Genomic DNA, 24,833 nt, shown 5'->3' on the forward strand with positions numbered 1-24,833 from the left:
CGTAGTATAACACCTGTATGTGTGTATATACTTTTTTGGATATTTTCCATCCTCCTATCTGTTGGATCTTTAAGTGCGGCCGTCTCAGGAGAGGGTAACGCCACTTGTTTAGATAAGCGTGTGAGCGCCTTATCCACCCTAGGAGGTGTTTCCCAGCGCGCCCTAACCTCTGACGGGAAAGGGTATAAAGCTAATAACTTCTTTGAAATTAGCATCTTTTTATCGGGGGCAACCCACGCTTCATCACATACATCATTTAGTTCTTCTGATTCAGGAAAAACTATAGGTAGTTTTTTCACACCCCACATAATACCCTGTTTAGTGGTACCAGTAGTATCAGCTAAATGTAACGCCTCCTTCATTGCCAAAATCATATAACGTGTGGCCCTACTGGAAAATACGGTTGATTCGTCACCGTCGCCACTGGAATCAGTGCCTGTGTCTGGGTCTGTGTCGACCGACTGAGGCAAAGGGCGTTTTACAGCCCCTGACGGTGTTTGAGGCGCCTGGACAGGCACTAACTGATTGTCCGGCCGTCTCATGTCGACAAACGACTGCTTTAGCGTGTTGACACTATCCCGTAATTCCATAAATAAAGGCATCCATTCTGGTGTCGACCCCCTAGGAGGTGACATCCCCATATTTGGCAATTGCTCCGCCTCCACACCAATATCGTCCTCATACATGTCGACACACACGTACCGACACACAGCAGACACACAGGGAATGCTCTTAACGAAGACAGGACCCCACTAGCCCTTTGGGGAGACAGAGGGAGAGTTTGCCAGCACACACCAAAAGCGCTATATATGACAGGGATAGCCTTATAATAAGTGCTCCCTGTATAGCTGCTTTTATAATATAATTTTTGCCACTATTTTGCCCCCCCTCTCTTGTTTTACCCTGTTTCTGTAGTGCAGTGCAGGGGAGAGACCTGGGAGCCGTCCTGACCAGCGGAGCTGTGTAAGGAAAATGGCGCTGTGTGCTGAGGAGATAGGCCCCGCCCCTTTTCCGGCGGGCTCGTCTCCCGCTCTTTAGTGTATTCTGGCAGGGGTTAAATATCTCCATATAGCCCCGGAGGCTATATGTGAGGTATTTTTTAGCCAAATAGGTTTTCATTTGCCTCCCAGGGCGCTCCCCTCCCAGCGCCCTGCACCCTCAGTGACTGCTGTGTGAAGTGTGCTGAGAGGAAAATGGCGCACAGCTGCAGTGCTGTGCGCTACCTTTAGAAGACTGAGGAGTCTTCTGCCGCCGATTCTGGACCTCTTCATGTTTCAGCATCTGCAAGGGGGCCGGCGGCGAGGCTCCGGTGACCATCCAGGCTGTACCTGTGATCGTCCCTCTGGAGCTGATGTCCAGTAGCCAAGAAGCCAATCCATCCTGCACGCAGGTGAGTTCACTTCTTCTCCCCTAAGTCCCTCGTTGCAGTGATCCTGTTGCCAGCAGGACTCACTGTAAAATAAAAAACCTAAGCTAAACTTTCTCTAAGCAGCTCTTTAGGAGAGCCACCTAGATTGCACCCTTCTCGGCCGGGCACAAAAATCTAACTGGCTTGGAGGAGGGTCATAGGGGGAGGAGCCAGTGCACACCACCTGATCGGAAAGCTTTACTTTTGTGCCCTGTCTCCTGCGGAGCCGCTATTCCCCATGGTCCTTTCAGGAACCCCAGCATCCACTAGGACGATAGAGAAATGTGTGGTGTTATCAGCATACAGAATAATTCACATCTTCCTGGGCTCATTTTCAAACCACCATTATCGTTTCAGTAAAACTTAGGGCAATGGTCATATTGATAAGGTGTGATCTGTGCCACTATACATGACGCAAGGCGTATCTATGGTTCCTGACTGCACTCATCTCTCTTCTCCCGCCAGTACTGCAAGTCATGATGCAGTCAGTGCAGAGGAGCCAGAGAAGAACAGTGGCCAAGCTGGTGGGTTTGGGGTATGAAAGTGTGTGTGTGTGGCAATGGCAGAGAAACAAACAGTCAGGGGACGGGCTTTTATTTAAGGTGGTAAAGAGAAAGCTGACATAGGCCATAAAACTTTAGGCACAAAACTGCATATTACTGTATATTATATTGAGTATCATAACAGCATGAAGAAGCAGACAGCTAGGTTGCATTACTAATTAGTGGAAGTCAAAAAGAAGAGGACAAAAAAAAAAAAATGAGACACAAGATAATAGTTGTGCGTTTGTCATACCAGCGTTGAAGCAGAAGTCAAAGGTGGGATCTGTAGGATGTGGTCCACACCATTCCACACAAAGTCCACTGTGACACTTGTTTGTGATTCTATAATGGAGTTTTCCACTGTGCAGTAGCTAAATAAATCGTACTGAGCAAATCCTTTTGTCTGCATCTAGTAGAAATAAATAACATCAAATAAGAATTGTAGGGCTACTGTTCATACCACCAAAAAGAGATAGCGCCCATTTTAGGACATGGTGCGCGGCAGACCGTGATTTACTGTGTCGTATACAGGTACTATGGAATGTACTGTCATAAAGGATAAAGGACAATAATCTATCTTCATAAAACATTCAACAAATGTTTTAGGAGGACACTTGAGTATTATACACTATATATGAGAAAGAAGCCTCATTTATACCATAGCAGTACAAATGGTAAGATCTGGTGCCATGGCGTCATGCTTATTAGGACCCAATGCCTTTTTATGATCGGGTAACACCCACAAAAAAGTATTCAACAAAAGAATGTAAAGCTCTTACTACTGAAATGAGGACACACACTTACAGCAGACGAATGATGTCTCTCCTTGTGGGATTTTTTGAGAGTATCCAGACTTGGAAAAGAGCTTTTGTCTGCAGTTGGACCTAAGAAAGAAATCGGGGCTAAATAACTTTCTAACAAACATTTATGGCTCGTACATTTGTCTTTATTGTCACATGCATGCATGCATGCATGCATGCAAGAGTGCTTTAATGGGTGAATTACTGAAATGCATGCAGAGTGCATGAATATCCACCAGGTAATGAGAAAAGCATAAAGACACAACGGGCCTGATTTAGAGTTGGGTGTAAAGCAAGAGAGAGCAAGTAACTGCAACTGGACAAACCAAGATGCAATATAAGGGGTGCAAATACATTTATTGTGTTTTTTTTAGTTTTGTATACAGGTTAAATACTGGCTATTTTTGTATGTAGCCCACAAACGCTGGACAGCTTATTTTTACTCTGCAATTTGGACACGCCCCTCTAAACTTCAAACTCTGCAGAACCAGGCCCAATATGATGATGATGATAAACAGTCATATTAACAAACCACTCACTTTTTTAAATCTGTGTTTTTACATATCAGAACATATAAAACAACCATTAACAACCAAATCTCATCAGTTTTATAAATACGATTTTATGTGACAAATAACATTTTACTGAATCATTATTTATTCAAAGAGAAAATATGAAAAAGCCATATTAAAAAAAAATAATAATAATACTTCCAATGTTTCACCAGATATAACTTGTAATTTGTATTTCATGTATGAGATTACCAGGCTTACATTATACAGGTATTTGGCAAAGGAAATCATCAGTATGAGAAATAGAGATAGGGCCAACCCCAATCCTTCCTGAGATCACTCTGGAGCAGAGGTTCTCAAACTCGGTCCTCAGTACTCCAAACAGTGCATGGTTTCTAGGTCTCCTCACAGAATCACAAAGGGAATAATTATCTCCACCTGTGGATCTTTTAAAATTTGTCAGTGAGTAATGAATACACCTGTGCACCTGCTGGGTGACCTGGCAAATGTTAGCTGTTTGGGGTTCTGAGGACAGGAATGTTTGATAACCGTTGCTCTGGAAGACCTGAATCTGGGCGAACAGAACAAACTCAGGGCCTGATTCAGAGATGTGTGCAAATGCATTCGCACATGCAAATGTGTACGCAGCGATTGTGCAAAAATATGTAAAAAAATATGTAAAAGCAGCAGTCTGGATTTGTATAAAGATGCCCACTGGCAGAGATGCGAGTCCCATTGGGTGAGTAAACCAAGTGGCTTCGGTCGGAGATCAGTCGATCATTGAACTTCTGAGTAGTCCTGTTTTCATGCAGCACGGCCGCAGGAAGTAAGATGCTGGAGCTATTACAGCTGTGTATGGGACTGCAGTCTCCGACACGTCTGCATTTTGAAAACGGTCACGACACATATGCATTTTTGCCATCACTCTCCGTCCCCAAGTGGGCCCTGACTTTCAATCACTCTGTGAATAAATCCTCTCCGTACTATTGCAGCACATGCGCAGTGCAACTTAGATTCATGCACAGTCAGCCAATAATGGCTCAACTGCAAAAAAAAATAAGAATTTACTCACCGGTAATTCTATTTCTCGTAGTCCGTAGTGGATGCTGGGAACTCCGTAAGGACCATGGGGAATAGCGGGCTCCGAAGGAGGCTGGGCACTCTAGAAAGATCTTAGACTACCTGGTGTGCACTGGCTCCTCCCACCATGACCCTCCTCCAAGCCTCAGTTAGGTACTGTGCCCGGACGAGCGTACACAATAAGGAAGGATTTTGAATCCCGGGTAAGACTCATACCAGCCACACCAATCACACCGTACAACTCGTGATATGAAACACAGTTAACAGTATGAAACAATAGAGCCTCTCAACAGATGGCTCAACAATAACCCGATTTAGTTAACAATAACTATGTACAAGTATTGCAGATAAACCGCACTTGGGATGGGCGCCCAGCATCCACTACGGACTACGAGAAATAGAATTACCGGTGAGTAAATTCTTATTTTCTCTAACGTCCTAGTGGATGCTGGGAACTCCGTAAGGACCATGGGGATTATACCAAAGCTCCCAAACGGGCGGGAGAGTGCGGATGACTCTGCAGCACTGAATGAGAGAACTCCAGGTCCTCCTCAGCCAGGGTATCAAATTTGTAGAATTTTGCAGACGTGTTTGCCCCTGACCAAGTAGCTGCTCGGCAAAGTTGTAAAGCCGAGACCTCTCGGGCAGCCGCCCAAGACGAGCCCACCTTCCTTGTGGAATGGGCATTGACAGATTTTGGCTGTGGCAGGCCTGCCACAGTATGTGCAAGCTGAATTGTACTACAAATCCAACGAGCAATAGTCTGCTTAGAAGCAGGAGCACCCAGCTTGTTAGGTGCATATAGGATAAACAGCGAGTCAGATTTTCTGACTCTAGCCGTTCTGGAAACATATATTTTCAGTGCCCTGACAACGTCTAGCAACTTGGAGTCCTCCAAGTCCCTAGTAGCCTAGGCACCACAATAGGCTGGTTCAGGTGAAACGCTGACACCACCTTTGGGAGAAACTGGGGACGAGTCCTCAATTCTGCCCTATCCATATGGAAAATCAAATAAGGGCTTTTACAAGACAAAGCCGCCAACTTGATACTTGCCTGGCAGAAGCCAAGGCCAATAACATAACCACCTTCCACGTGAGATATTTCAGATCCACGGTTTTTAGTGGTTCAAACCAATGTGATTTTAAGAAACTCAACACCACGTTGAGATCCCAAGGTGCCACTGGAGGCACAAACGGGGGCTGAATATGCAGCACTCCTTTTATAAATGTCTGAACTTCAGGTACTGAAGCTAGTTCTTTTTGAAAGAAAATCGACAGAGTCGAGATCTGTACCTTAATGGAACCCAATTTAAGGCCCATATTCACTCCTGCTTGCAGGAAATGCAGAAATCGACCTAGTTGAAATTCCTCTGTTGGGGCCCTTTCGGCCTCACACCATGCAACATATTTTTGCCATATGCGGTGATAATGAGTTGCTGTAACCTCTTTCCTGGCTTTAGTAAGCGTAGGAATGACTTCCTCCGGAATGCCCTTTTCCTTCAGGATCCGGCGTTCAACCGCCATGCCGACAAACGCAGCCGCGGTAAGTCTTGGAACAGACAGGGCCCCTGCTGCCGCAGGTCCTGTCTGAGTGGCAGAGGCCATGGGTCCTCTGATATAAATTCTTGAAGTTCTGGGTACCAAGCTCTTCTTGGCCATCCACGAGTATCGTTCTTACTCCTCGCCTTCTTATTATTCTCAGTACCTTTGGTATGAGAGGCAGAGGGGAGAACACATAAACCGACTGGTACACCCACGGTGTTACCAGAGCGTCCATAGCTATCGCCTGAGGGTCCCTTGACCCGGTGCAATATCTTTTATAGCTTTTTGTTGAGGCGGGACGCCATCATGTCCACCTGTGGCCTTTCCCAATGGTGTACAATCCTATTGGAAGACTTCTGGAGGAAGTCCCCATTCTCCCGGGTGGAGGTCGTGTCTGTTGAGAAGATCTGCTTCCCAGTTGTCCACTCCGGGAATGAACACTGCTGACAGTGCTAACACATGATTTTCCGCCTATCGGAGAATCCTTGTGGCTTCTGCCATCGCCATCCTGCTTCTTGTGCCGCCCTGTTGGTTTACATGGGCGACTGCCGTGATGTTGTCTGATTGGATCAGTACCGGCTGGTTTTGAAGCAGAGGCCTTGCCGGCCTCAGGGCATTGTAAATGGCCCTCAGGTCCAGAATATTTATGTGTAGGGAAATAACCTGACTTGACCAAAGTCCCTGGAAATTTCTTCCCTGTGTGACTGCCTCCCAGCCTCAAAGGCTGGAATCCATGGTCACTAGGACCTAGTCCTGTATGCCGAACCTGCGGCCCTCTTGAAGATGGGCACTCTGCAGCCACCACAGTAGAGATACCCTGGTCCTCGGAGACAGGGTTATCAGCCTATGCATCGGAAGATGCGATCCGGACTACTTGTCCAACAGGTCCCTCTGAAAAGTTCTTGTATGGAACCTGCCTAATGGGATTGCTTCGTAGGAAGCTACCATTTTTCCCAGGACTCGCGTGCAATGATGCACCGCTACCTATTTTGGCTTCAGGAGGTCTCTGACTAGAGATGACAACTCCTTGGCTTTCTCCTCCGGGAGAAACACTATTTCTGGTTTATGTCCAGAACCATCCCCAGGAACAGTAGACGTGTCATAGGAACCAGCTGTGACTTTGGACTGTTTAGAATCCAACCATGCTGTTGTAGCACTTTCCAAAATAGTGCTACCCCGACTACCAACTGCTCCTTGGACCTCGCCCTTATAACGAGATTGTCCAAGTACGGGATAATTACAACTCCCTTTTTTTGAAGGAGTATCAACATTTCGGCCATTACCTTGATAAAACACCCTCGGTGCCATATACAGTCCAAACGGCAGTGTCTGGACTTGGTAATGGTAATCCTGTACCACAATCTGAGGTACTCCTGGCGAGGATGGTAAATGGGGACATGCAGGTAAGCATCCTTGATGTCCCAGGATACCATGTAATCCCCCTCGTCCAGGCTTGGAATAACCGCCCTGAGCGATTCCATCTTGAACTTGAATTTTTGTGTTCAAGGATTTTAAATATAAAATGGGTCACACCGAACCATGCGGTTTCGGTACCCCAACCCGTGTGGAATAGTAACCCCGTCCTTGTTGAAGTAGGGGCACCTTGAGTATTACCTGCTGGGAATACCGCTTATTAATTGCCTCTAGCACAGCCTCCCTGCCTGAGGGAGTTGTCAGCAAGGCATATTTTAGGAAACGGCTGGGGGGAGACATCTCGAATTCCAGCTTGTACCCCTGAAATACTACTTGAAAGAAACAGGGATCCACCTGTGAGCGAGCCCACTAATTGCTGAAATTTTTGAGACGGCCCCCCACCGTACCTGGCTACACCTGTGGAGCACCCGCGTCATGGTGTGGCCTCACAGGAGGCGGGGGAAGAATCTTGATTCTGGGAACAGGCTGACTGGTGCAGCTTTTTTCCCTCTACCCTTGTCTCTGTACAGAAAGGAAGCGCCATTTGACCCGCTTGCTTTTCTGAAGCCGAAAGGACTGTACCTTTGTCTGTGAGGAAACCTGAGGTAAAATTATTTCTTCCCAGCAGTTGCTGTGGATACGAGGTCCCAGAGACCATCCCCAAATAATTCCTCACCCTTATAAGGCTCTCTATGCGCTTTTTAAGGTCAGCATCACCTGTCCAGTGACAGGTCACTAATATCCTCCTGACAGAATGGACATTACATTTATTTTGGATGCCAGTCGGCAAAATATCCCTCTGTGCATCCCCCATATATAAGACGACGTCTTTAATATGTTTTTATGTTTGCCAACTAGTATCCCTGTTTGACAGGGTCACCGACCACGCTGCAGCAGCACTATCTGCAGGTCTCAGTCTAGTACCTGAGTGTGTAAATACAGACTTCAGGATAGCCTCCTGTTTTTTCTCAACAGGTACCTATTAAAGTGGCCGTATCCTAAGACGGCAGTGCCACCTTTTTTGACAAACGTGTGAGCGCCTTATCCACCCTAGGGGATATCTCCCAGCGTAACTTATCCACCTGGCGGGAAAGGGTACGCCATCAGTAACTTTTTATAAATTACCAGTTTCTTAACGGGGGAACCCACGCTTTCACACACTTCATTTATTCATCTGATGGGGGAACAAAACACTGCCTGTTTTTTCTCCCCAAACCTAAAACCCATTTTTAGAGGTGCTTGGGTTAAAGTCAGAAATGTATAACACATTTTTTATTGCCGGGATCACGTCACGGATGTTCCTAGTGGATTGTGTATATGTCTCCACCTTGTCGACACTGGAGTCAGACTCCGTGTCGACATCTGTGTCTGCCATCTGAGAGAGCGGGCGTTTTTGAGCCCCTGATGGCCTTTGAGACGCCTGGGCAGGCGCGGGCTGCGAAGCCGGCTGTCCCACAGCTGTTACGTCATCCACCCTTTTATGTAAGGAGTTGACACTGTCGGTTAATACCTTTCACCTATCCATCCACTCTGGTGTCGGCCCCACAGGGGGCGACATCACATATATCGGCCTCTGTTCTGTCACCATATAAGCCTCCTCATTCAACATGTCGACACAGCCGTACCGACACACCGCAGACACACAGGGAATGCTCTAAACGAGGACAGGACCCACAAAAGCCCTTTGGGGGGACAGAGTAAGAGTATGCCAGCACACACCAGAGCGCTATATATATACAGGGACTAACTGAGTTATGTCCCTAATAGCTTTTATATAATATACTGTATACAGTGCCAATTTTAATGCCCCCCCTCTCTTTTCCCTCTTACTGTGCAGGGAAGAGCCAGGGAGCTTCCCTCCAGCCGAGCTGTGAGGGAAAAAATGGCGCCAGTGTGCTGAGGAGATAGGCTCCGCCCCTTTTTCGCGGCCTATTCTCCCGTTTTTTATGGAATTCTGGCAGGGGTATTTACCTCATATATAGCCCCTGGGGCCATATATTGAGGTATTTTAGCCAGCCAAGGTGTTTTTATTGCTGCCTCAGGGCGCCCCCCCCAGCGCCCTGCACCCTCAGTGACCGGAGTGTGAAGTGTGTGAGAGGAGCAATGGCGCACAGCTGCAGTGCTGTGCGCTACCTTGGTGAAGACAGAGTCTTCATGCCGCCGATTTTCCGGACCATCTTCTTGCTTCTGGCTCTGTAAGGGGGACGGCGGCGCGGCTCCGGGACCGAACATCAAGGCTGGGCCTGCGGTCGATCCCTCTGGAGCTAATGGTGTCCAGTAGCCTAAGAAGCCCAATCCGGCTGCAAGCAGGCGAGTTCGCTTCTTCTCCCCTTAGTCCCTCGCTGCAGTGAGCCTGTTGCCAGCAGGTCTCACTGAAAATAACAAATTCTAAGACTATAACTTTCTAAGAGCTCAGGAGAGCCCCTAGTGTGCATCCAACCTCGGCCGGGCACGAAATCTAACTGAGGCTTGGAGGAGGGTCATGGTGGGAGGAGCCAGTGCACACCAGGTAGTCTAAGATCTTTCTAGAGTGCCCAGCCTCCTTCGGAGCCCGCTATTCCCCATGGTCCTTACGGAGTTCCCAGCATCCACTAGGACGTTAGAGAAATAAGATTTTAATACCTACTGGTAAATCCTTTTCTCCTAGTCCGTAGAGGATGCTGGGGATTCCAAAAGGACCATGGGGGTATAGACGGGATCCGCAGGAGACATGGGCACACTATAAGAGTTTTACTGGGTGTGAAATGGCTCCTCCCTCTATGCCCCTCCTGCAGACCTCAGTTATAGGAACTGTGCCCAGGGGAGACGGACATTTCGAGGAAAAGGATTTTTGTTAAACTAAGGGTGAGATACATACCAGCTCACACCTCAAACACACCGTACAACTGGATTAGCAGGAATACCAGATAACAGTATAAACGAAAAAATAGCAACAGGCTGAACATAACCGATACACAACCGTCGTGTAACTGAAAACAACCAACAACAATACAACTGCAAGGAACAGTATGCACTGGGATGGTCGCCCAGCATCCTCTACGGACTAGGAGAAAAGGATTTACCGGTAGGTATTAAAATCCTATTTTCTCTTACGTCCTAGAGGATGCTGGGGACTCCAGAAGGACCATAGGGTCTATACCAAAGCTTCAGACCGGGCGGGAGAGTGCGGACGTCTCTGTAGCACCGGTTGAGCAAACATGAGGTCCTCATCAGCAAGGGTATCAAACTTGTAGAACTTAGCAAAGGTGTTTGAACCCGACCACGTAGCTGCTCGGCAAAGTTGAAGTGCCGAGACCCCTCGGGCTGCCGCCCAAGATGAGCTTACCTTCCTGGTAGAATGTGCCTTTACCGACTTTGACAACGGCAACCCAGCCGAAGAATGAGCGTGCTGAATCGTATTACAAATCCAGTGTGCAATAGTCTGCTTGGAAGCAGGATTTCCAATCTTGTTGGAAGCATACAGAACAAAAAGAGCCGTCCTGGCGACATAAATTTTCAAAGACATCAAGAGATTTTGGCACTGCCACAGCATCCGTAGCCACAGGCACCACAATAGGATGATTTATGTGAAACGAAGAAACCACCTTCGGCAGAAATTGTTGACGAGTCCTCAATTCTGCTCTATCCACATGAAAAATCAAATATGGGCTCTTGAGAGACAAAGCCGCCAATTCTGACACCCGTCTGGCGGACGCTAAGGCCAAAAGCATGACCACTTTCCAAGTGAGAAATTTTAACTCAACCTTTCGCAAAGGTTCAAACCAATGGGACATAAGAAATTGTAACACCACTTCAAGATCCCACGGTGCCACGGGTGGCACAACGGAGGATGGATATGCAGCACTCCCTTCACAAAAGTCTGAACTTCAGGAAGGGCGGCCAGTTCTTTTTGAAAGAAAATAGATAAAGCCGAAATCTGGACTTTGATGGAACCCAATTTCAGGCCTGCATCCACGCCTGCCTGCAAAAAATGGAGGAAACGACCCAGCTGAAACTCCTCCACAGGAGCTTCTTTGGCTTCACACCACAACACATTTTCTCCAAATACGGTGATAATGCTTCGCCGTGACTTCCTCTCTAGCCTTAAGGAGAGTGGGGATGACTTCCCCGGGAATACCTATACGAGCTAGGATTTGGCGTTCAACCTCCACGCCGTCAAACGCAGCCGCGGTAAGTCCTGAAATACGCATGGCCCCTGCAATAACAGGTCCTCTCTGAGAGGAAGCGGCCAAGGATCTTCTATGAGCAATTCCTGAAGATCCGGATACCAGGCCCTCCGTGGCCAATCTGGAACGACGAGTACTGCCGGAACCCTTGTTCGTCTTATGATCCTCAACACCTTTGGAATGAGAGGAAGTGGAGGGAACACATACACAGACTGAAACACCCACGGAGTTACCAGGGCGTCCACTGCGCTGGCTTGGGGGTCCCTTGACCTGGAACAATACCTCGGAAGCTTCTTGTTGAGGCAAGACGCCATCATGTCTATTTGAGGAATTCCCCAACGCCTTGTCACTTCTGCAAATACCTCTTGATGAAGGACCCATTCTCCTGGATGGAGATCGTGTCTGCTGAGGTAGTCTGCTTCCCAGTTGTCTACGCCCGGAAGGAAGACCGCTGACAGAGCGGTCACGTGCTTTTCCGCCCAGCGGAGAACTCATGTGGCCTCCGCCATTGCCGCTCTGCTCCTTGTTCCGCCCTGGAGGTTTACGTACGCCACCGCTGTTACGTTGTCCGACTGAATCAGGACAGGTAGACCTAGAAGAAGGTTTTTCGCTTGCAGAAGGCCGTTGTAAATGGCTCTTAACTCGAGAACATTTATGTGTAGACAAGATTTCTGGCTTGACCATTTTCCCTGGAAACTTCTTCCTTGTGTGACTGCACCCCAGCCTCGGAGACTTGCATCTGTGGTCAGCAGGACCCAATCTTGGATTCCGAACCTGCGTCCCTCTAGAAGGTGAGAACTTTGCAGCCACCACCGCTCTTTTGATCTCGCCTTTATCAGGAGATCGTCCAAGTACGGGATAATTGTGACACCTTGCTTGCGTAGGAGTACCATCATTTCTGCCATCACTTTGGTGAAGACTCTCGGGGCCATGGAAAGCCCAAACGGCAACGCCTGAAATTGGTAATGACAATCCTGCACTGCAAATCTCAGGAAGGCCTGATGAGGAGGATATATCGGGACGTGTAAGTAGGCATCTTTTATGTCGACGGATGCCATAAAATCCACCCCTTCTAGGCTGGAGATTACAGCTCGAAGAGATTCCATCTTGAACTTGAAAGTTTTCAAGTACGGATTGAGGGATTTTAGGTTCAGGATCGGTCTGACCGAGCTGTCCGGCTTTGGCATGACAAAGAGGCTCGAATAGAACCCTTCCCCCCGTTGGGACGGGGGAACCGGGACAATGACCCTCTATTGACACAGCTTTTGTATCGCAGCATGTACTACTTCCCTTTCTGGAATAGAAACTGGCAAGGCTGATTTGAAAAATCGACGGGCGGGCATCTCCTGAAACTCCAGCTTGTACCCCTGGGACACTATGTCTAAGACCCAAGGATCTAGGTCCGATTGAAACCAGACCTGACTGAAGATTCGGAGACGGGCCCCCACCGGCACGGACTCCCGTTGGGGAGCCCAAGCGTCATGCGGTGGACTTGGCAGAGGCAGGGGAGGACTTTTGGTCCTGGGCGCCAGACACAGCAGGCGACCTTTTTCCCCTTCCTCTACCTTTTGAAGCGAGGAAGGACGAGCCCCTTCCTTTTTTGTATTTATTAGGCCGAAAGGACTGCATCTGATAATGGGGCACCTTTTTCTGTTGTGCGGGAACATAAGGAAGAAAAGATGACTTACCCGCTTTAGCGGTAGACACCAGGTCAGTAAGGCCGTCACCAAACAAGACACTATCTTTAAAAGGGAGAGCTTCCATAGCTTTCTTGGAGTCGGCATCAGCATTCCATTGATGAATCCACAGCGCCCTCCTGGCCGAGACCGCCATGGCATTGGCCCTTGATCCCAAGAGGCCAATATCACTCGCCGCATCCTTTAGGTAAGCTGCAGCATCCCTGATATAACCGAGAGTCAAAAGAATGTTATCCCTATCCAGGGTATCCATGTCAGATGCCAAATTATCAGCTCACTTAGCAATAGCACTACTCACCCACGCCGATGCCACGGCAGGCCTGAGGAATGCACCCGTAGTGACATAAATGGCCTTCAATGTCGTTTCCTACTTGCGATCCGCAGGATCCTTGAGGGCAGCCATGTCAGGAGATGGAAGCGCCACCTTTTTGGACAGTCGGGACAGAGCCTTGTCCACATTGGGAGATGACTCCCTTTTCTCCCTGTCGTCAGAGGGGAAAGGATATGCCATAAAAATTATCTTGGGAATCTGCCACCTTTTGTCAGGCGACTCCCAAGCCTTTTCACAAAGAGCGTTCAGTTCATGAGAGGGGGGAAACTTCACCTCAGGCTTTTTCCCTTTAAATAAACCCTTGTATCTGGAACAGGAGGTTCTTCAGAAATATGTAAAACATCTTTAATAGCCACAATCATGTACTGAATACTCTTTACCAATTTTGGATGTAAACTGGCCTCACTAAAGTCGACACTGGAATCAGAGTCTGTGTCAGTATCTGTATCTGCCATCTGGGTAAAGGAACGTTTCTGTGACCCTGAGGGGGCCTGTACCTGGGAGAAGTCGTCCTCCATGGATTTTCTCCACATTTGTGTCTGAGAATCAGATTTATCCAGCCTCTTAGACAATAACGCCACATTTGCATTCAATGTACTCAACATATTCACCCAATCAGCAGTCGGCTGTGCTGACAGAGTCACTCCCAAATCCTTCTCTGCGCCCCCAGTAACTTCCTCCGGGGAGGAGCACTCAGCCTCAGACATATCGACACACACACACTCACACTGGCCAAAGGGGACAGACCCACAGGGAAGCCTGTAGAGAGAACACAGAGGGAGCATGCCAGCTCACACCCCTGCGCCCATATACTACTAAACAAATAATATATGATGCCTGCGCTGTTAATATATAGCACCAATTGCCTGTGCCCCCCCCCCCCTGCACTTGTAAGGAGAGTGGAGGTCCGGGCCAGCGTCTCTGCATGCACTGTGAAGTAGAGAAAATGGAGCTGGTAAGCTGTGCGGATAAGCCACGCCCCCTCCCGGCGCGCTACAGTCCCGCTCAAATTTAAAATATTATACTGGCGGAGTTACATACACAGTGCCCAGGCACCCCTAACATGCGTTTTTGCCAGTGAATAAAGGCTCCAGTAACCTGCTGCCAAGGGCGCTCCCCCTAGCGCCCTGCACCCTGTGAGTGCCGTTGGTGTGTGGGAGCATGGAGCGCAGCGCGAGCGCAGCGTGGGAGCCCGGTGCTGGTACAAAAAATACGGGGGACCCCCTACTCTTTTTGTCCCCCGTATTTTTTGCACCAGGATCAGGCGCAGAGCCCGGTGCTGGTTGTTAAAATACGGGGGATCCTCTGTCATTTTTTTCCCCGTATTTTGGCAACCAGGACTGGCTCAAAGAGCCCGAGGCTGGTTATGCTTAGGAGGGGGGACCCCACGCAAATTTTTTTCGGGTTTTTAACCGTTTTGTAAACATTTTTAAAAATCTAATCAAAATCCGTCAAATCGGCCGTTTTTCGACAGCGGGACTGTCGAATTCGTTTATTGAATATGTCGAATTCCGGCACCCACCTGCCGGAATTCGACGGTCGAATTGTGTCGAATTTAAAAACGGGCGAAAAAGTGCCGCAATTCGCCCGGAAATTGCATATACCCCATAGTGTGTAGAATTTTGAGGGAGAAAAATAATTTATTCCATTTTGGAAAAAGGCTGTAACATAACAAAATGTGGAAAAAGTGAAGCGCTGTGATTACTTTCCGGATGCACTGTATTTAAAAAGTTATCCACTTGTTCAATGATGTTTACATCTACGTTTAGCTGCGTAGGTGTAGCTCCAGTATAAACGTACTTGTGCTTTTCTGCATTTATTTGTAAGCCAAACTTTGCTGCATTTGCACAGAGCTTAATTAGGATGTTTTGGGCACCATCACGTTTTCAGCAAGGAAGACGATATCATCGATGTAGACTAGTGGGTCTATTCAACTGATGTCGGAGCCTTTCCGACGGAAAGGATCCAACATTTCAGTATTCAATTTGTGGCCAAATCAGACAGGTTTTGCAGTTTCCAACAATGCCAATCCGACTCTTTTTAAGTCGGATTGACATTGTCTGAAACGGGGACAAAACCTGTCGGATTTGTCCGCTAATCCGACAAAACACGTGGATCCGCGGTTAATCTGCCGATCAACGTGTTTGATTGAATAGGTCGAATCTGGATTCGACCATAAAATGTTGGAAACTGTAGTTTTTCCGACAAGTGTGGAATTCAGACTTGAATTGAATAGACCCCTAGATCTGTGAGGGCTGTATGTTTGCCAGTAGGGGTGCCCATTTCATTTAGAAAATATACTACAGATAAATATATGGTGATAGATATTATTAAATTATACATAGTCTACATGGTCTCCATCTTTCAACGTTCAGGTCTTTAGAGAACCTATAGGTCCTTGAAATGGTATCTGACAAAACTGCAGTGGTACACAGGCACCATTTATTCAGCAGTTTAGTGGTAGCCAGAAGAAGGCATTCTATATGGCTTTTATACAGAAAGGGGGATCAAAAGAACTTGAAGGCAACCATACTTCAGATTTCTAAAGTAGACCGCAAACTGAATACATATCCTGTATATGGTATCTTCTGTCCAGGTTACAGTATATAAATTGTATCTTCCGTCCAACAGTATATAACTCTATTTAATGCTTCTCTATCAGTAGTAAAACATTTTCAGTTACCTGTACAAGTCACCATACGGAAGCTCATTCCCATTATCTCATTCTTGTTCATTTTAATAGGCTCAGCAGCAAGCCAGCAGGTGCCCTCTGCATCCGAGGCATCGCATCGCACCCACAGATGAGGGAGAACTTCCACCGATTCCCCATTCCTAACCTCGCTCATGTTGGGATTGTGTGTCAAGGTGTAGCTGGAAAGTAGCTGCCTAAAAATAAAACGAGTTTTATGGTAAGAACTTACCCTTGTTAAAACTCTTTCTGCGAGGTACACTGGGCTCCACAAGTCTGGACAATGGGGTGTAGAGTAGGATCTTGATCCGAGGCACCAACAGGCTCAAAGCTTTGACTGTTCCCAGAATGCACAGCGCCGCCTCCTCTATAACCCCGCCTCCCAGCACAGGAGCTCAGTTTAGTTAACCAGCCCAATGCAGTAGCAGGAAAAGAGACGACAACGGTTAGTAGCCACATACACCACACTCTCACGACAAGAGAAGTGTCAGCGGCTAATGCCATATCAACCCAAAGAAGCTAAGTGCGACAGGGTGGGCGCCTTGTGGAGCCCAGTGTACCTCGCAGAAAGTTTTAACAAGGGCAAGTTCTTACCATAAAACTCGTTTTCTGCTGCGGGGTACACTGGGCTCCACAAGTCTGGACAATGGGGATGTCCTAAAGCAGTTCCTTATGGGAGGGGACGCACTGTAGCGGGCACAAGAACCCGGCGTCCAAAGGAAGCATCCTGGGAAGCGGCAGTATCGAAGGCATAGAACCTTATGAACGTGTTCCCGGAGGACCACGTAGCCGCCTTGCACAATTGGTCAAGGGTCGTACCATGTTGGGCCGCCCAAGAAGGTCCAACAGACCGAGTAGAATGGGCCGTAATGTGAACAGGAGCTGACAGACCAGCCTTCACATAAGCATGTGCAATCACCATTCTAATTCACCTGGCCAGGGTCTGCTTGTGAGCAGGCCAGCCACGTTTGTGAAATCCAAACAAAACAAAGAGAGAATCAGACTTTCGAATAGAAGCAGTTCTCTTCACATAGATACGGAGAGCCCGTACCACATCCAAAGACCGCTCTTTGGGAGAGAAATCAGGAGAAACAAAAGCTGGAACCACAATCTCCTGATTAAGGTGGAACGAAGAAACCACCTTAGGTAAATATCCGGGAGGAGTCCTAAGAACCGCCCGGTCACGGTAAAAAATCAGATATGGGGAACTACAAGACAAGGCACCCAAATCCGATACTCTTCTAGCAGAGGCAATAGCCAGCAAGAACACCACCTTAATGGAAAGCCACTTAAGGTCAGCTTGAACCAAGAGGTTCAAATGGAGGCTCCTGTAACGCCTCCAAAACCACCGACAAGTCCCAAGGAGCCACAGGCGGTACATAGGGAGGTTGGATACGCAACAGACCCTGAGTGAAAGTATGAACAGCAGGTAAAGTCGCAATTTTTCTCTGAAACCACACCGACAAGGCAGAAATATGAACCTTGAGGGAGGCCAGACGCAGGCCTAAATCTAGGCCCTGCTGTAGAAAAGCCAAAAGTTTGGCTGTACTAAACTTGGAAGCGTCATAATGGTTAGATGCGCACCAAACAAAGTAGGAATGCCAGACCCGATGGTAAATCCGAGCAGAGGCCGGTTTCCGGGCCCGCAACATAGTTTTAATGACCTCTTCAGAAAAACCCTTAGCTCTTAAGGCGGAAGCTTCAAGAGCCATGCCGTCAAAGACAGCCGGGCTTGGTCCTGGTAGACACAGGGGCCCTGAACGAGGAGGTCTGGGCGTTGTGGAAGTAGAAGTGGACGCTCTGACGATAGGCCTTGCAGGTCTGAGAACCAGTGCCGTCTGGGCCACGCCGGAGCTATGAGAAGCAGATTTCCTTTTTCTTGCTTGAACTTCCGAATTACCCTGGGCAGGAGTGACACCGGAGGGAACACGTACGGCAGCCGAAACCTCCACGGCACTGCCAGCGCATCCATGAATGCGGCTTGAGGATCCCTTGTCCTTGCTCCGAAGACCGGAACCTTGTGATTGTGTCGAGACGCCATCAGATTCACATCTGGAAGACCCCACCTTTCCACGAGGAGTTGAAACACTTCTGGATGGAGGCCCCACTCGCCGGCATGCACGTCCTGACGACTGAGAAAGTCCACTTCCCAATTCAGGACTTTCGGAATGAATATTGCCGATATTGCCGGTAGATGGCGTTCTGCCCAATGTAGAATCCGTGAGGCTTCCTTCATTGCCAAACGGCTTCGAGTGCCGCTTTGATGATTTATGTAAGCCACTGTGGTGGCGTTGTCCGACTGTACTTGAACAGGACGGTTCTGAATCAAATGCTGGGCCAGGTTCAACGCATTGAAGACCGCCCGCAATTCCAGAATGTTGATCGAGAGGAGAGATTCCTCCTTGGTCCACCGACCAAGAAGTGCTGATCCAGCACCGCGCCCCAACCTCTTAGACTGGCATCTGTTGTCAACAGGACCCAGTTGGATATCTAGAAGGGACGGCCTCTGCACAATTGTCGGTCCAGGAGCCACCAGAGCAGCGACAGACGGACCTCCGGAGTCAAAGAGATCATGTGAGACCTGATCCGGTGAGGCAGGCCGTCCCACTTGGCTAGAATCAGCTTCTGGAGGGGCGAGAATGGAATTGAGCATACTCCACCATGTCGAATGCTGACACCATGAGGCCCAGCACCTGCATTGCCAAATGTATCGACACTTGCGGCCGAGAAAGGAAGCAACGAATCCTGTCCTGAAGGACTTTCTCCTGAGACAAGAACAACCTCTGGTTGCGAGTGTCCAACAGCGCTCCCAGATGCACCATGCTCTGAGCAGGGACCAGGGAGGATTTCTTTCAGTTGATGAGCCACCCGTGGGCTTGTAGAAACTGGACCGTCATATCCAGATGACGCAGGAGAAGATCTGGGGAATTTGCCAGGATTAACAAGTCGTCCAGATACGGCAGTATCCTGACCCCTTGACGGCGGAGTACCACCGTCATCACCGCCATAACTTTGGTGAAGACTCGCGGAGCCGTTGTTAAACCAAAAGGTAACGCCCGAAACTGGTAATGGAGGTTGCCAACAGCGAACCTCAGGTATTGTTGATGTGACACTGCTATAGGAATATGAGGTAAGCATCCTGTATGTTCCAGGGAGACCATATAGTCCCCAGGTTCCAAGGCCAGAACTAGAGCGAAGGGTTTCCATATGGAACTTGGAAACCTTCACAAATTTGTTCAGTGCCTTGAGGTTGAGAATGGGCCGGGAGGACCCATACGGTTTCGGGACTAGAAACAGCGGAGAAAAGTACCCCCGGCCCCTCTGAGCAAGAGGCACCTGTACTACGACTCCTGTATCCAGGAGGGTCTGTACCACCGAATGCAGAGTGTTTGCCTTTGTCTGGTCCGACGGTACGTCTGTCTGGCAAAATCGATGAGGGGGTCGGTTTTTGAAGGCTATGGCGTAACCTCGAGTGACGACTTCCCGTACCCAGGCATCTGAAGTGGTCTTCAACCATTCCTGGGTATACCATAGAAGCCGGCCCCCCCCACCCTGGGATTCCCCAGGGGGAGGCCCGTCTCGTCATGCGGCAGGCTTATCGGTCTTGGCTGCTGGCTGCCGGGCAGCCCAGGCTCTTTTGGGCTTCGGCTTACCAGGTTTGGAAGTGCGGGCCTGCTTATGGTATGCCTGACCTTTTGCTTTACCTGAAGGACGAAAGGGGCGAAAGGACGTGCCTTTGGCCTTCGACACAGAAGGAGCTGTATTAGGCAGACAGGCAGTTTTGGCAGTAGCCAAGTCAGCCACTATCTTATTTAAGTCCTCCCCAAACAGAATATCCCCCTTGAAAGGGAGTACCTCCAGGATTTTTCTAGAGTCCAGATCCACAGACCAGGATCTCAGCCACAATATCCTGCGAGCCAGGACTGATGTAGTAGAGGCCTTGGCTGCTAGGATACCGGCATCAGAAGCCGCCTCTTTAATATAGCAAGAAGCTGTGACAATATATGACAAGCACTGTCTAGCATGGTCAGAGGAGATTTCAGCCTCTAACTCCAAGGCCCATGCTTCAATAGCCTCTGCCGCCCATGTAGCTGCAATAGTGGGCCTTTGTGCAGCACCCGTGAGGGTGTAAATCGCTTTTAGACAACCCTCGACGCGTTTATCCATAGGTTCTTTTAGAGACGTGACGGTAGTGACACGTAGAGCTGAGGAAACCACCATCCTAGCCACATGTGAGTCTACTGGTGAGGCGTTTCCCAATTATTAGACAGCTCTGGCGCGAGGGGATAGCGAGCCAGCATCTTCTTTTGAGGCACAAACTTCGTACCCGGGCTTTGCCAGGGTTCCCGACGTATATCCACTAGGTGGTCAGAGTGAGGTAAAACTTGTTTAATCACCTTCTGACGCTTGAACCTATCTGGTTTCTTAGGAGGAACGGATGGCTCGGGATCATCCGTAATCTGCAGAATTAACTTAATAGCCTCCAAAAGATCAGGAACATCCACATGTGAACTACCCTCCCCATCAGCCGTATCCGAGTCAGAACCTGTGGCGTCAGTGTATGTGCTGTCTTTATCAGACGAGGTGTCAGTGACAGCAGTGGATTGTTAGGAGACGAGCGCTCGCTTAGAGGACCTCTTGGACCTAGGCGAGCGTTGGTCATACTTTTTAGTAGTCAGGGACTGGTTCAACTTCTTTAATTGAGCAGATAAATCGTCCGCCCACGGCGGGTTAGCTGAAGGGACCACATACGGTTGTACCGGCATTGGGGGTCCCATAGGGGGTGTTCGTTTATGAACTAGAGTATGCAGAAGCGTAGAAAAAGCGCCCCACGGAGGGTCAGTATGTGCCTCCGTTGCCACAGTCCCACTGGGGGGCAAGGAGCCCCCAGAACCAGAGCCCACAGCTGCTATATTCTCCCCATATGTGCCTGTGGCTTCAGCAACACCAGCAGTGTGTTCCGCCCCAGAACTGTTACCCTCAGAAGCAGACATGATATAACTTGCAGTATGAGGTAACACAGTACTATTATTAGCAGCACTATATTCCTAAACCCAAACCCCTGTGCAGTGTAGTCAGCACCAGCAGAGATAAAGGAGAGATATGGTGACTAAATCACAGAGAAAAATACGTAATACAGTATATCTTTGTGAAAATCCTATATTAAATAACACCTGACGCACCATGCCCCCTCAGGTTATAGAATATAGGGATAGCAATTGAGTGAAAGACACGAGATGGACACCACTCAGCTATCAATGCACACACAAATAGTCACAGTTTGTACAATGCAGAGGTTATTACAGACAATAATACTGCACTGGACTAGCTTACACAGCTATATAGTCAATAGATATAACACTACACAGAAAGAAACTGGATGTATATCACAGGGTAATTGTACTATAAACCCCTGACTAAATGCACTCTATCACTGACTAAAAAGGCAGGTAGAATACTTAAGTGTCATGTAAAGGCACAGCACCGACAACCAGGCGGCTTTACATAGGAGGATTTGCCCAAGCAGTCCCAGGAACAGTGAGCTGAGGAGTAATGGCGCTGCAGACACTGACAGGGAGTGAGGAAAGACAGAGATGCAGCTCCAGGGCGGGAACACTTGCTGGAAATGGCGCCCTGGGGCTGGGGGAGGGGCTTCAGGTCTAAGCCTGATCCCCCTTGCTGGCAAAACCACCGGGTACTGTGGGCGATATTAAAATCGGTTTTAAGAGAAAACCTGACCTGCGCCCATGCCCTGGTGATCTAGTAGGATCGCCTGTATCCACAGTGTCCTCCGCCAGCGCGTGCGGCCCGCCTCCCACTGACCACGCTGGATCGCGATAAAGACCGGGTCCCGCGAGTGGGACCCACTTACCACCTCCTGAACGCGGCCACGCGATCCTGGAGAGCCCCAGCCGTGTGTGCCTAACGTGAAGTAAACCGGAGCCTCCGCTGTAGGTACCCGGCAACCAGGGCTCGGGAGTGTACAGCGCCGCCAGGGAGAGCTGGAGCTGCAGCAGAGAATGTCAGAAGACATTTACCCCTGCTGCTGCCCTTGAAGTCTTCACTTTTTACCTCATAAAAAGCTTTTCTTAGGGCTGCCTGGAGTAGCCCCTCTGTTAAGTGCCTGCTTACTGCAGCACCAACTGACAAACTGAGCTCCTGTGCTGGGAGGCGGGGTTATAGAGGAGGCGGCGCTGTGCATTCTGGGAACAGTCAAAGCTTTGAGCCTGATGGTGCCTTGGATCAAGATCCTACTCTACACCCCATTGTCCAGACTTGTGGAGCCCAGTGTACCCCGCAGCAGAAATAACATTATGCCAATTGTGATAATACATAAAGGATTTAGCTAAATGTCTCAATTGTATTTTTTTTTGTAAATGAATACACATGATTAGAAAAACAAACCACATAAATGAAACATACCCAACAAGATGGTTTAATGAACTCAGCTATGAATACATGCATGTGTCGCACATTTTTCTACGGATTATATTACATATTATAACTTCAGTTTACGTGTATAGGCACTCAGTTACTCGTTCATTCCTTGGGCTACAAGTAAATATGGCTTAGGAAGGCACACTTAAAAGATTATTATTTTTTAATAAACAAGTTTTTGTTGATCCCCTCTAGATCTCCATCCTTTCTTTAGAGTGCTCACAGGACAGGGCTCATTGCTAGTTTATTACTGTATTCTTATACTGCATACTACCTCAGCAGATGACTTAGCTGCCTGCATCGGCACAAGCTCAGGAGGCACGGTTCTCGGTGACTACTCCTTACACTAGAGGAGGGGATATAGGGCCTAATTCAGACCTGACTGTAGCAGCAAATTTGTTGGCAGTTGGGCAAACCCATGTTGCGCTGCAGGGGTGGGGTGGGGGGGGGGGGGGGGGGGGGGCAGATGTAACATGTGCAGAGAGAGTTAGATTTGGGTGGGGTGTGTTCAAACTGAAATCTAAATTGCAGTGTGAAAATAAGACTTTACTCACCAGTAAATCTATTTCTCGTAGTCCGTAGTGGATGCTGGGGACTCCGTAAGGACCATGGGGAATAGCGGGCTCCGCAGGAGACTGGGCACTCTAAAGAAAGATTTAGTACTATCTGGTGTGCACTGGCTCCTCCCTCTATGCCCCTCCTCCAGACCTCAGTTAAGGAAACTGTGCCCGGAAGAGCAGACATTATAAGGAAAGGATTTTGGAATCCCGGGTAAGACTCATACCAGCCACACCAATCACACCGTATAACTTGTGATACACTTATCCAGTCAACAGTATGAACAACAGGGCATCAACAATGGATGCCAACATAACATAACCCATTATTAAGCAATAACTATGTACACGTATTGCAGAAAGTCCGCACTAGGGACGGGCGCCCAGCATCCACTACGGACTACGAGAAATTGATTTACCGGTGAGTAAAATCTTATTTTCTCTAACGTCCTAGTGGATGCTGGGGACTCCGTAAGGACCATGGGGATTATACCAAAGCTCCCAAACGGGCGGGAGAGTGCGGATAACTCTGCAGCACCGAATGGGCAAACTCAAGGTCCTCCTCAGCCAGGGTATCAAACTTGTAGAATTTTGCAAATGTGTTTGAACCCGATCAAGTAGCAGATCGGCAAAGCTGTAAAGCCGAGACCCCTCGGGCAGCCGCCCAAGAAGAGCCCACCTTCCTTGTGGAATGGGCTTTCACTGATTTTGGATGCGGCAATCCAGCCGCAGAATGAGCCTGCTGAATCGTGTTACAGATCCAGCGGGCAACGGTTTGCTTTGAAGCAGGAGCCCCCAACTTGTTGGGGGCATATAGGATAAACAGCGAGTCAGTTTTCCTGACTCCAGCCGTTCTGGCAACATAAATCTTCAAAGCCCTGACTACATCTAGTAACCTGGAATCCTCCAAGTCACGAGTAGCCGCAGGCACTACAATAGGTTGGTTCAAATGAAAAGATGACACCACCTTTGGCAGAAATTGGGGACGAGTCCGCAATTCTGCCCTGTCCATATGAAAAAACAGATAGCGGCTTTTACATGACAAAGCCGCCAATTCTGACACACGCCTAGCCGAAGCTAAGGCCAATAGCATGACCACCTTCCACGGGAGATATTTTAGCTCCACGGTCTTAAGTGGTTCAAACCAGTGGGATTTTAGGAAACCCAACACCACGTTGAGATCCCAAGGTGCCACTGGTGGCACAAAGGGGGCTGAATATGCAGCACTCCCTTAACAAACGTCTGAACTTCAGGAAGAGACGCCAGTTCCTTTTGAAAGAAAATGGATAGGGCCGAAATCTGGACCTTTATGGATCCCAACTTCAAGCCCATAGTCACTCCAGACTGTAGAAAGTGCAGAAATCTGCCCAGTTGGAATTCCTCTGTAGGGGCCTTCCTGGCCTCACACCAAGCAACATATTTTCGCCATATGCGGTGATAATGCTTTGCTGTCACGTCCTTCCTAGCCTTTATCAGCGTAGGAATAACTTCCTCCGGAAAGCCCTTTTCCTTCAGGATCCGGTGTTCAACAGCCATGCCGTCAAACGCAGCCGCGGTACGTCTTGGAACAGACAGGCCCCCTGCTGCAGCAGGTCCTGTCTGAGCGGCAGAGGCCATGGGTCCTCTGAGATCATTTCTTGGAGTTCTGGGTACCAAGCT

General features: G+C 48.6%; 1 protein-coding gene across 2 annotated transcripts in view; it reads right to left on the bottom strand.

Annotated features, from left to right (window-relative positions):
- Window positions 1-24,833, bottom strand: part of ZWILCH (zwilch kinetochore protein) — a 189,327-nt gene that overhangs the window by 134,612 nt on the left and 29,882 nt on the right. For both annotated transcript variants that reach the window (XM_063925568.1, XM_063925567.1), the window contains 3 exons: window positions 16,174-16,376; window positions 2,755-2,834; window positions 2,204-2,359 (listed from right to left, as the gene is read on the bottom strand). In XM_063925568.1, coding sequence (XP_063781638.1) covers window positions 2,204-2,359; window positions 2,755-2,834; window positions 16,174-16,376 — 439 coding nt within the window. The remainder of the gene's footprint in view (window positions 1-2,203; window positions 2,360-2,754; window positions 2,835-16,173; window positions 16,377-24,833) is intronic.

The sequence above is a fragment of the Pseudophryne corroboree genome, chromosome 6 (genome assembly GCF_028390025.1).
Source record: "Pseudophryne corroboree isolate aPseCor3 chromosome 6, aPseCor3.hap2, whole genome shotgun sequence".
Lineage (NCBI taxonomy): Eukaryota > Metazoa > Chordata > Amphibia > Anura > Myobatrachidae > Pseudophryne > Pseudophryne corroboree.